Source organism: Leptonotus elevatus, chromosome 12 (genome assembly GCF_054856555.1).
Source record: "Leptonotus elevatus isolate MCC_2025b chromosome 12, RoL_Lele_1.0, whole genome shotgun sequence".
Taxonomy (NCBI): Eukaryota; Metazoa; Chordata; class Actinopteri; order Syngnathiformes; family Syngnathidae; genus Leptonotus; species Leptonotus elevatus.
In genome coordinates, this window is record NC_141250.1 from 12,831,236 (window position 1) to 12,843,478 (window position 12,243).

A 12,243-nucleotide genomic window follows, 5' to 3' on the forward strand; every position below is an offset into this window, starting at 1 on the left:
TTTTTCATGTATTTGTGATGACTTCCATTATGGTAAAAGGAAAAGTGGCAGCGCACGACACACGCCCACTTTTGTGGTTACGGCAGAAGGCCGTGCTTTACGGCAATGTTATGTGCAAGCAGGAGAATAGACTTCTGTCAAACTTTTGCGGCCATGCGGTAAGTTTGTTTTTTAACAAATACAAGTAAAATTTGGAAAAGCGCATTGAGTCGCATATGCTCTTGTATTCTTTATGATGGCACAGACGTTACGATTAGAATAACACACTTATTGGTCATAAATGTAACTAGGAAAAGGACAAAAGTCCACTTTGATTCTACAAAGTTTAACGTCGCTTCACCTGTCATGTGCTTTAGTATGACTCGTGGAAACAAGGCACACATGCCCACAACATAAATAGATGCAGAGAAGCTGATATATATATATATTAATTATACTAAACAGCTGTTCATTGGTTTATGACTGGCCGTTCGTATCGCGTGGATGTAACACGGGTGTGTACGTAAATTGAAACGTGTCGTACCACTAAATTACGCTAACGCAGTAGTAAAGTCATAACAGTCAAAATATGCGACATTTGCTGCTTTGTTGACAATAGAATTATTTAAAAAAAATTAAATGAATATACTTTTTAAAAAACTAATTAGCAACACATGTATTAACTACGCGTGTTTCGTTTAGCAGCTACCGTTAGCAGCGCAGTCCAGTTGCTGGGTAGTTCAGAGGTCACCGACCTCAAATTGGGAGCTACTGATTAATGCAGTTAGAGTCCCATTTTTCAAATAGCCTATGAGAAGAAACGATTTCTTATTGACAATGGTTGTAACAATTAATAGATACAAATGAATGTGCAACGTGGTATTTCTATATCTGCTATATATATTTAAAATGATCCTTTCTACAACATACAGGTAGGAATTCATGATGTCCCATTACTAGTGAGCTAGAACATGCACACACTCAAACAGTTAGCTTTTTTTTAGAGGTTAAATGCTAATGTAGAGCCGGGAAATAACGCTTTAACATAAAACTCTACACTTTCACATTAAGCGCCTCCCTGCTAGCACCTCTCTTCCTGATCCCGCTGCTAGCGAGTGACATCATAGCGAATGAGAGCGTCAGGAGGCCCAACTTCGTTCTTGTAATGGCGGATGACTTGGGAATCGGCGATGTGGGTTGCTACGGTAACGACACAATCAGGTCAGTCCAAATTGGTGTTACAGTCACGCACCTGTGGACAAGTCAATGGTACCAGCTTCCTCCCTTATGTGCCTTTACAGGACCCCCAATATTGATAAGCTGGCCTCCGAGGGGGTGAAGCTGACTCAGCACATCGCAGCGGCATCGTTGTGCACGCCGAGCCGGGCAGCTTTCATGACGGGGCGCTATGCTGTCCGCTCAGGTCTCTTAATGAACACTTGAACTTCACTTGCACTCTTTGTTTGTTTACATGCAACTCTTTTCAGGGATGGCGGGGTCAGGAAGGGTAAGGGTTCACTTGTTCCTGGGGGGTTCGGGCGGGCTGCCACCCGAGGAGACCACTTTTGCCAAGAGGCTGCAGCAGCAAGGATATACCACTGGCCTAGTTGGTGAGCGCTTGGTTGTTTATTGTGCCAACTTCCTCTAACAACAAACTGTGGTCCGTGAGCAAGCCCTAGTGGTCAATCAGTGTAATGCTTCAAACAACAGTTTATTATCAACTAGCATCCTTTTACTCTAATACAGTGTTTACTTGAATAACTCTCAATGTATTCACAAATTTAGTTACTCAGTGTCTTTAAATCTCGGACCTCTTATTTAGAGGTGACATTTTTTTTTCTTGCTACTAAATCGCTGTCATGTAAACTCACTCTACATCCAATGCAGGTAAATGGCACCTTGGCATGAGCTGTGAGCAAAGAGGGGATCACTGTCACCACCCCAACCAGCACGGCTTCAGCTTCTACTATGGCCTGCCTTTCACCCTCTTTAATGAATGCGCTCCGGGCATGGGTTTCGACGTCTTGGCCAACGTGCGGCACGCACTCCGAAAAGTGTCTGTGTTGCTTGTCGCTGGTCTTTTTACACTGGTAAGGCTGATTACTATGGAGGACCAAAACTGCCTAAATGAACTCCTTTACTGCCATTGACGGCTATAGATATCAAAAATTCATTTGAGCTATTTCTAGTAGTTTATCATTTTTTCCACTTTTGTTAACAAGAGTATGAAAACCTAGAATTTTTTTTATTGTACATTTAGAAAAGATATATAATTTGTAATTAATCATGAGTTGACTAGTGAAGCCCCTAATTTCTAACAATCTTTTCTTTTCTTTTTAAATTGCGTCAGGCGATTAAATGTTTTAATTGTAAATAATTGCATAACTTCAATTGTTAACTCACGATTAATCACAAATGTTATATCTGTTCTAAATGTACAATCTTTTTTTTCTAGGTTTTCATATTCTTGTTAACAAAAGTGGAAAAAATGTTAAACTAATAAAAATAGTTCAAATGAATTTTTGACGTCTATAGCCGTCAATGGCAGTAAATGAGTTAAAAATAAATAAGTGAATGTATACTAAAAGTGAAAATAAAAACGAATCTAAAAAATATAATTCATAGAATAAATACAAAAAATAAATAAAAATAACTATATATATTAGGGGTGTTAGAAAAAATCAATTCGGCAATATATCGCAATACTACAGCGCGCAATTCTCGAATCATTTCGATATGCGGCCGAATCGATTTTTAAACATCAATTTTTTTATGGGAATATTCAACAAAAAGTCTTACTTAGGGTTGGGATTCACACATTAAGCATGGAAGAATTTTATATTAATGGAACGTTAAGCCTTAATATTTTATTTCAGTGCTGTTCAAACATGAAACATACCTGTTTGTTAAATGCAGTGGCTGTTATAAGCCAGAATTTTCCAGATAAATAAACACATTTTCATACAAATATTACAGTGTACATGTACACGTTTACTGATTAGTATTTTCTAAATTTGAGGGGGGGAAAATCGCAATAATTCGTATTGGGATTAATCTGTATCGAATCGAATCGTGATACGAATTGAATCGCCAGGTACTAGGCAATTCACACCCTTAAAAAAATATATATATATATATATATATATATATATATATATATATATATATACATACAATCATTTTTTAAATAATATTTTTGAATTATATTTTTTATATCCATTTTTATTTTCACTTTTAGTCATTTATTTATTTTTAATTTTGGCAGTTTTGGTCCTCCATAGATTCGAAGCGTTTGTTCCATTGCACAGTACCAACTCGCTTGACTTCTGTTTTGTACTTCAAGCAATAGTTTGGGAAGAAAAAGAAAGTTATGCAGATGTCTGCGTGCAGGTGTGTGTTTCTGCTTGCGGCCTTGTGGACATCAACTTGTGGCTCTTGGCGGCGCTCCTCTTGATGAGCTTCCTGGCAATCGCGGTGTGGTACGCTGCCTTTGAACTGCTGCCCAGGTGGAACTGCATCATCATGAGGGACCAGGAGGTGGTGGAACAGCCCATGACACTGGAGACGCTGCCCGGCAGGATGCTGACTGAAGCGCAACGCTTTGTCGAGAGGTTGGAACACTAGAGAGGACTTTTTCTTTTCTTTTTTTTTTTTACAGTGTTTGCGATCGTTCACATTTTTCTGAACAATAAACCAGCAGTTTTGTGTTTATGGCGGGGTATGTCAAATGATGTTGTATCTGCTTTTTTTCTCTTCAGGAATGCTCATCATCCGTTCCTTCTGTTTTTCTCCCTGGCTCACGTCCACCAGCCGCTTTTCCACACGCCGGCTTACGCTGGCAGAAGCCGCCACGGTTGCTACGGCGACGATGTGGAAGAGATGGACTGGATCGTGGGTAAGCGAGTCTGGATTAAACAAGAGAACCTCCGAATTAGACTGCAACATTTGGAGTTGAACCAAAACTTATGAAGGTAGACATGCCTAAATAATAATGTGCATGTGAAATCATAATGAATTGGAGAATCCTAGAACACTCATAATGGTTTCACTGTACATCACAAGTCATGCACTCTAAAAAGGGAATTGTTGAACGAATTTAAGATTACAAATTGAATTGTTGACCAATTAAAATGCTTCAATTGGTAACAAACGATTAAGTTAATCCAAAGTGAAGATATTAAATTGAATAAATTAGAGTTCACATTCACATTGGATTAACTTAATTCAAGTGAACATATTTAATAGTTTAATGAACAAAATTTAATTTAAAGATATTAAATTTAATTAGTTTAAATTTAATTAATTAACATTTTAATTCATTTAAAGATATTCAATTTAATAACTTGTGTTCATTAAACTTAATATAGTCATTTGAATTAAATTAATCAAATGGGAATATATTAAATTTAAGGAACTCTTATTGATTAAATTAATAAATATTCACTTTGGATTAATTTAACTCAATCGTGTGTTACCAATTGAAGCAATGTTTTGGTCAACAATTCAATTTGTAATCTTAAATTGGGTCAACAATTCCCTTTTTAGAATGTGATAAATAGTGACGACTGTTGTGTTTTTGGAGGTGAGCTAATAAAGACGGTGGATTCGTTGGGCCTGGCCAACGACACTCTGATGTACTTCACTTCAGACCACGGAGGACACATCGAGTCTTCGCATCCTCTGTTTGGACAGATGGGTGGATGGAACGGAATTTATCGAGGTATTTAGCACATTACCCCTTTACATCCACTGTCGTAAGGCTCCTATTTTCTTTTGCTTTGTATTTTTTTAAACAAGATTTTACTAAGGTAGATAATGTTTTCTCATTTTAAATGGTCATACAAGTGTGCATACAAGTTTGTTGTATTCATGTGAAAAGTAATGGTTCAGCAAAGAAAAATGTTTTACAGTTGGTACAAGAAAAAAAAACACCAAACCAATCAATTAAAAAAACCAACAACGTAACCTTAAATTGAACCTCTCCTAAATTTCTCTCGTCAAGGTGGGAAAGCCATGGGGGGCTGGGAAGGCGGCATTAGGGTCCCTGGTATCTTCCGATGGCCGGGCAGATTGGCAGCTGGTAGAGTGGTGGACGAACCCACCAGCCTCATGGATCTCTACCCCACACTGAAATATCTGGCTGGAGACACACAACCGGACAGGTCTTGCTGAGCTTTTTACCCTAATTTTGACAATAGTGCACTGTTGTAATGTGAGTTTTAATTAAAGACACTTGGATGGTCACAACCTCATGCCGCTGTTGGAGGGGAAGGTGGATCGATCGGATCATGAGTTTATGTTCCATTATTGTGGCAGCCACCTACACATGGCACGCTGGCACCCACCAGACAGTAAGTTACCACCAAGCTATTTTTTTATTTTTTTTATTTTTTAGCATTTGGCCTACATTATAACAACATATAAAACCATTGTTTATTCGTAATTGTTATGGCTATATTATGTCTGCACTGCATGTTTTTTTTGTTTTTTTACCCATAATGCCATGGGGTATTGACTTTCACATTCACAAACCCTTTGGCGTTATATATGTTTATTTAATTAAACGTATTTGCAAATACATTTGAATAGGGCCCGACCGACTAATCGGCCGCAGATTATAATCAACCGATTATTGCCCTTCAAACATCAGCCAAAAAAATAGGCCAAATGGCCGACGTTATCATCGAACATAACCGAAGTTTCCGACGCTGTGAGAGTACCTTGAATGCACCATTTTGCTTGTGTAGCATTAGCAACTAGCAAGTGTGTAGCGTATGTTGTATTCTGCTGTTCCTAAGTGTCCTTTAAGCTGTCTAATGACACCGCAGTTGGAGTTAACTGTAAGACTAAACACACGACAATAAGAATTACGTCCACTGAATATTTAAATACAAAACATGCTTTGTTTTTAAAACATCGCTACCCTAGCGCTGATGCTAAAAGCGAAGGGAAGATCCCATTCAAACGCTAACAGGATGTTATTATTGACTTCGGGAGTGTTTTTCCTTCAAACAACGAATATTCACACACAAATACTGAAGGAACACAATTTTATGCGTTAAGTATATATATATATATATATATTTTAAATAATAGGCAGATTAGTCAGTAATCAGTTGTTGTTTTTTTGCCAAAAATCTGACCTATTATGTTTTTTTTACTGAGTCCTCACTGCGTTTATTATTTTGGCGCCATCTTGTGGCATGTTGGTGCAAGGAACTATGTTAAAGCTAGTTGCAGCAAACTGTAACTGCAAATTCACTGTAATGCAAAATATGCAACGTGTCGATAATTTGACCTACCATATCAATAGTTTATCGATGCTGCACTGTGAGAGTAAAACTACACTATTTCTTTTTTGGTCACATTTCCTGGCCAATATTAAAACGAGGTTGATGTCGTTGATACTTTACTGTGACAGATAACAATGCGATATACGGCGTTATCAATATTTTTGCACCACTCCTAATCAGCGTTGAGTTTCTCTGTGATTTTCCCCAGGTGACTCCGTCTTCAAGGTGCACTTCGTCACCCCAAACTTTTCCCCGCCGGGAGCTGTGGGTTGCTATGACAGACAGATCTGCTTCTGTTACGAAAACCACGTGACGCAACACGACCCGCCGCTACTCTACGACCTTTTTCGAGACCCCTCCGAGTTGCACCCGCTTGGTCCCGACACGGAGCCGCGCTACGCGGAAGTCCTCCGTCGGACAGCCGAAGCGGCGGACGGGCATCGGCGCTCCTTGGCGGACAAACAGCCGCAGCAGCTTACCTGGGAGAAAGTTCTGTGGAGACCCTGGCTTCAGCCGTGCTGCGGAACATTCCCATTCTGCGGCTGCAAAGAAGACACAGGGTAGTCGAAAAATAAGGTTGGAGTTCAATTACAACAGGAAGATGGTTGTAATTTACACTGTTTGCCTTTAGAGGGCAGAGTGAGACTGTGTTTGGGTTATCAGCTACAGCACAAGCCTCAATTGGGATACTTGACTATGCATTACTAATTACACTAAAACATATATGGTTGCATAGTAGATTTTGGCCTTATTCAGTGTAGTCCTCAATTCTCACTCCTTTCAAAATGTAAGGATGACTCTATTGATTTTGAGTTTAAATCACACATGATGTCCATGGCAGAAGGTCATTCCAGGCCGTGTGAGATCCATGTTAAATTTGAAGGCAATCAAGCCCAGCCTGGTTCAGGTCGCTCCATTCAAAGGGCACAAACATTGACAGTAAGGTTGTGTTTTCCTCGTCAGGGCTCTCCCAGGCACAATTTGCAACGTGCCTTACTGGCATTTTCGTCTTAACGGCAAGAACGACGATTATTTTCAAGGGTGATCGGCGCAAGGTCGCCTTAGTAACCGACATACATGATCATCATCATTTTCTCTACCAGTTGCCCTTTTTTTCCCCTGTTACTGCTTTGCGGTGATTGCGAGAGCAGTATATAATGTTCTAGTTCTTTCTTTCGCTTGTATTTTGTGTCTATGTACATTTCAAGTGACACATAAGGCTGTGTTCACACTGATGGAACATGTTAAAGAAGCCCAAACATAAACAATACACACAAGTAATAAAAATATAAACACTGCATTTTGTTTAATTGGTTAAGGCAGACTTTTCTCACTATTGATTTAAATGAAGGTAACTTGCACCAAGTTTCTGCCAGTCTCACGTGAGCCAACAATTTGGCTCCCTGAATTCTGCCTAGCAACAAGTGGATGGGACCATGACAACGTCAACTTGATTTAGCAGATGTGTGTGCACTTTTTCCCCCCATTTTAAAAAAAATTCTGCCCAGCAACAAGTGACCCGGCTATCAAATCTAGGCCATTCTTAAGTGTTTATTAATTATTTTTATTTTATTTTAGGTATTCTTTTAGTGATAAAATAAGACCAAATTAATAACTTTTAAGCAATATTCCACAAGATTTTGAAACTAAGAAATACTTCTGATAAATGTGAAGGGCTACCATACTATGATGTACTTTACATTTCTGAGTCCACTTAAGGTTCAACTACATTTCAACTACACGTTATACACAATACGGATGTGAATAATGATTATTTTCATAACAGATTAAACTGACTAATATTTCTTCCACAAACTGATTATGATTCAGTTACCGGTTTGGTCCATAACGTGTCAGAAAAGGCACAATGTTGAATGTTGTTGTCAAAAGTGAAAGCAAATTGCTTGCAATTGTTTTGTTTTGATTAAACACAAAAGATGACTACTGTTAAGTTTTACAAAAAAAAAAATCGCTCAAGTGTGCTTCCATCAAAGACTACATAAATCAGAGAATATTTACTGTTAGAAGACTGAAAATGTGTATTTTGTATTTGGATTTGTACCATTTTATGTTAAACAATGGATCTAAATGATAAATTGATCAAAATAGTTGTTGATTAATTTGATAATCGATTAGTTAACTTGTGATTAATCAATTAATTTTGGTACCTTTACATTATTTTGCTTTGTTTCTATGTTTACTAGATATTTATTTCAGTTGAGACATTTTATGACTAATTGAAGGATTTATATTGTTTGTGTGATATTGAAAAGAACACAACAACAGAAAACATCTTTCAGTCAGCCTCTTAGGTGTGGCTGGGCTACAATAGATTTACATTGGCTTGTGGGGAACAAACTATTCGACTCTTCGATTGGGTGTGATATACTTGTGCACTTTTTTTTTTAATCAACGTAATGATTGTTCTTAATGAATTCTCCCTAGCAACAAGTGACCTGGCTAACGAATCTGAGCAGTTATGTTCTTGTAGGTTGCTGTTCCCTAGGTTTAATTTCAGTTGAGACATTTTATAATGACTTATGAAGGACGTTTGTTGTCTGTGTGATTTCCGAAAGACAGATTTGAAAACAACAACAGAAGACATCTTGTTTCTTATAATATATAAGAAATAAATATATACTTGTATTTATTTGCCACGGCAAATTCTGCCGAGTAACAGATGTACCGGACCATGCAGATGCTTATTGGGCAGGCCAGGCATGTGGATATTTTTTTTTAAATCAACCTAAATGAGAGTTAATGTCACCACACTGAAAATCAAAGGTCAATGGGGACTGGCTTTATCGCTATCTGTCACCGTGAATTCGCCTTGCAAAAAGTGGACAGTGATCAGAAAAAGAATCGAAGCAATGTATACTTGTAATATTTGCTATGTGATTTTAATTGTGTGGGATTTCTTTTTAATATAGCCTAATGAAGTATAAAGGTTTGTGATATATATATATTTTTTAAATGCAGCCTTCTGAATTAATTTATGCATTTACTCTGTAACATGCTCCTGCTCCCCCTCCTCCTTTCACCTTGTTTTGGCATATGTCAGCATTGAAATTTGCTTTTAGTTCGGACTCTTTCCCGAAGTCAAAAGCTGGATATAGTCCCAGTGGGCCTGTCAGGATACCCTGTGGCTCTCCATATACTGTATCTTCACCAATAAAAGACTGTAAAGACTGTGTGAACCTCTCCAGCCTCAGTGTCATCATTCATCATCATCAGCACTTGGCCCGTCTCCCTCCAGCAGTGGCTGACTGTCAAAACATCAGAGTTGGCTGCGGCAGAAGCCAATAATTGCTCTCCTTCCCATCCCCTATCTCCTTCTCCTCCGTCTCCTCAAACTGCTCTCTTCATCTTCTCCTCCTCTTCCTCCTCCGCCACGCCTGCGGATATTCGGCTCGCATCTGCAAGTGAGTCGGGAAACGTCACGTACATCATTACAGTAATCGTTGCAGTTCCTCGCGTAGTATTTACTCCTCGGCCCCCACAGCAGAGAGACGTGCCTCCAATCCACTTGAAGTTCATTACAGTAGCTCCTCTGTTCCATCTGCGAGAAGTAAATCACGCAGCCGAGCGTACCTAATAACATTCGCCTGGGCATCAAAGTTAATGATGGCTGGTGGGATCGAATGTTGCCGGCCGTTCATCATGTCACAGTCACATCACAACATGGACGCACATGTCTCTGCACACGCACCGTATATCATGTTGGGCCGCTTTCCGCAAAGGTCAATGTTGCAGAAGCCATAAAGCATTTCTGCAACACCCGCTTTGACACACACACAAACACAGATCTGGAGAGAAAAGCGGAATGTTAAAGGGCGGCTTGAAATAGCTGCTCTGCATCGGGGGGGTGAGGCGATGCGAGATGTGGCCTGAGGGAAACGGCCCACAACCGACACTTGATGTGCACCTATCGAGTATTACCTTGTGTGCTTAGTTCAAGTGCAATACAAAAAATATATGAATACTATCTGGCTTACTGTATGATTAAGGAGGTGTTTGCCTGAATGAGACCGTATTGAATTTGGTTGAGTTCATAAAGCTTTAAATAATGGATTTTTTTTTTAAACTACTCGCCCTTTCTCAAATGCCAAATATTTGTGATATAAAAATAATACAAATGCATATACAAATCTTCTAGAGTGGAAATAATGATTGCACAAGTATACACACCCCTCATAACTGTCAAGAATTAGCAAATCACATTCAACCTCATGTTAAATGACATGTTTATCGTTCGAGTAGTACACTGTCCCTGGCGTCTGCTTATAGTCACATTTTAGAACACAAATCCACAAGAGAGCTTCCATGGCATCAGAGGGATCTCATTGTTCAAAGCGATCAGTCAAAAGAAAACTATGCCATGGAACAGAGTGAAGACAAGGTTGAGTAAATATAGCATAATAGTAACAGTAGCAAGAACTGGAGGTCTCCAAAAGTGATGAAAGATGAGAATAAAAGTGGTCAGGGAGGCTGCCAAGAGACTGACAGCAAGAATCTGAAGACATTTCTGGTAAATTTTAGTTTACTGACAACAGCTGCTCATGTCTCGTGTAGGGTAGAGGAAGCCTTATCTTACAAAGAAATACTGTAAAAACAAAAAAGTAATGTTTTGATGAAACCAAGGCTGGACTTTTGGCCACAATTCCAAAATATATTTTTGACAAATCATATTTGCGTATTGCGTTATGTTTAATTATATTTATGTTAATATTTTATTTTGTTTAATTTAGTCTTTTTAAACTTGATTTTTTTTTTAATTACATTATTTAGTAGCATTTTTTCCAATGTTAAATCGATTTTCATTATTTATTATGTTTAATTTATTTCTATGCCTTTTTTAAAATATTTTTTTATATCTTTAATTTACACCCCTTTTTATTTTGTTTTATTTTTTTTATTTTCGGCGAGACATTCCGTTGGTATATGTGAAGACTACAATTCCCAGCATGCACTGCGCAACAACCTGCGGCTGTGAGGACGTTTTGCCGTTCGGTGGAAACAAACAAGTTCAAACAGTAATTATAGTGCCATTGATACGATACGGTGTGTAATTGTTTTCTTAATTATATCTTTAAAAACGTTAGCATGTGCATGCAGGCTAAGAAGATACACGTTAGGAGCTCAAGGTGGCGTTGCAAACATTACGACCGAGCAGGGTAGTTGCTCGCCAAAGGAACTTGTGTTTTCACTTTTCGTGTTTTCACGTAAAACTACTAATTAGATCACCCAGAGCCGTAATTTTAACGGCTTGAGCTCTGGTAATGATGTAATTGCTTAAAATTATTATTGCACGTAAATACAAGCCGTTTGAGTAGCTACTAAAGCTATTTTGTTTATTAGATTTTTAATGTAAATGTAAATGATGTATTGTAGCTCCTCTCCTGGGAGTCCACACAGTACCCCCCCCCCCCCCGCCCCCTACCAGTCAGACGGTAAAGTTGAGGTGTTGGATCTTTCAGATGAAACCTGCCAGCTAACTGTTGACAACTTGTTCATTTTCCTTTTTTGTTTTTCTTTTTTTCTTTTAATATTTATTAGTACATTTACATGGTATAATTAATAGGGAGTAGGACTAGATAAGTTATTCCTACTACTTTTGAACATGTAAATTATGACATGGATGAATTATTTTCTTTCTTCAAATTTTTATTTTAACTTCAATTTATATTTTGTAATGTGTTCATATGTTCAATAAACCAACCAGCCAACAACAACAACAAAAACTCTTTGGTCTGTAGCCTCCTCTTCGGCCAAGTCTTCTCCTCGTTGCTGACGGGATTCCACGATCTTGATCTTTTTTTTTTTTTTATGTCAGCCCATGGTAACATTTCTCTTAATGCTTTGCTGAAAAGTGGTTGCTATGGAAACCCGACAGCGTTGTCAGCGGTGCAAGAATAATGACTCGTATAAATATTTTCATGTTTTTTAATACACTAAAATGGCAGCATAGGGA

At 38.3% G+C, this 12,243-nt stretch overlaps 1 protein-coding gene across 1 annotated transcript; it reads left to right on the top strand.

Moving 5' to 3' along the window:
* Positions 1 to 96: 96 nt before the first annotated feature.
* On the top strand, positions 97 to 9,463 carry arsh (arylsulfatase H). Its single transcript, XM_086092058.1, has 11 exons — positions 97 to 158; positions 1,051 to 1,200; positions 1,281 to 1,402; positions 1,467 to 1,589; positions 1,867 to 2,069; positions 3,370 to 3,590; positions 3,738 to 3,874; positions 4,562 to 4,699; positions 4,982 to 5,141; positions 5,209 to 5,330; positions 6,481 to 9,463. The coding sequence occupies exons 1-11, from the start codon at positions 106 to 108 to the stop codon at positions 6,834 to 6,836; spliced, it is 1,785 nt and encodes a 594-aa protein (XP_085948184.1). The 5' UTR covers positions 97 to 105; the 3' UTR covers positions 6,837 to 9,463.
* Positions 9,464 to 12,243: the final 2,780 nt, after the last annotated feature.

Coding starts and splice junctions, on each gene's coding strand:
- arsh (XM_086092058.1), top strand. CDS start 106: ATGTTATGTGCAAGCAGGAGAATAGACTTCTGTCAAACTTTTGCGGCC. Junction 1,201..1,280: donor TACGGTAACGACACAATCAG/GTCAGTCCAAAT, acceptor GTGCCTTTACAG/GACCCCCAATATTGATAAGC. Junction 3,875..4,561: donor AGAGATGGACTGGATCGTGG/GTAAGCGAGTCT, acceptor GTGTTTTTGGAG/GTGAGCTAATAAAGACGGTG.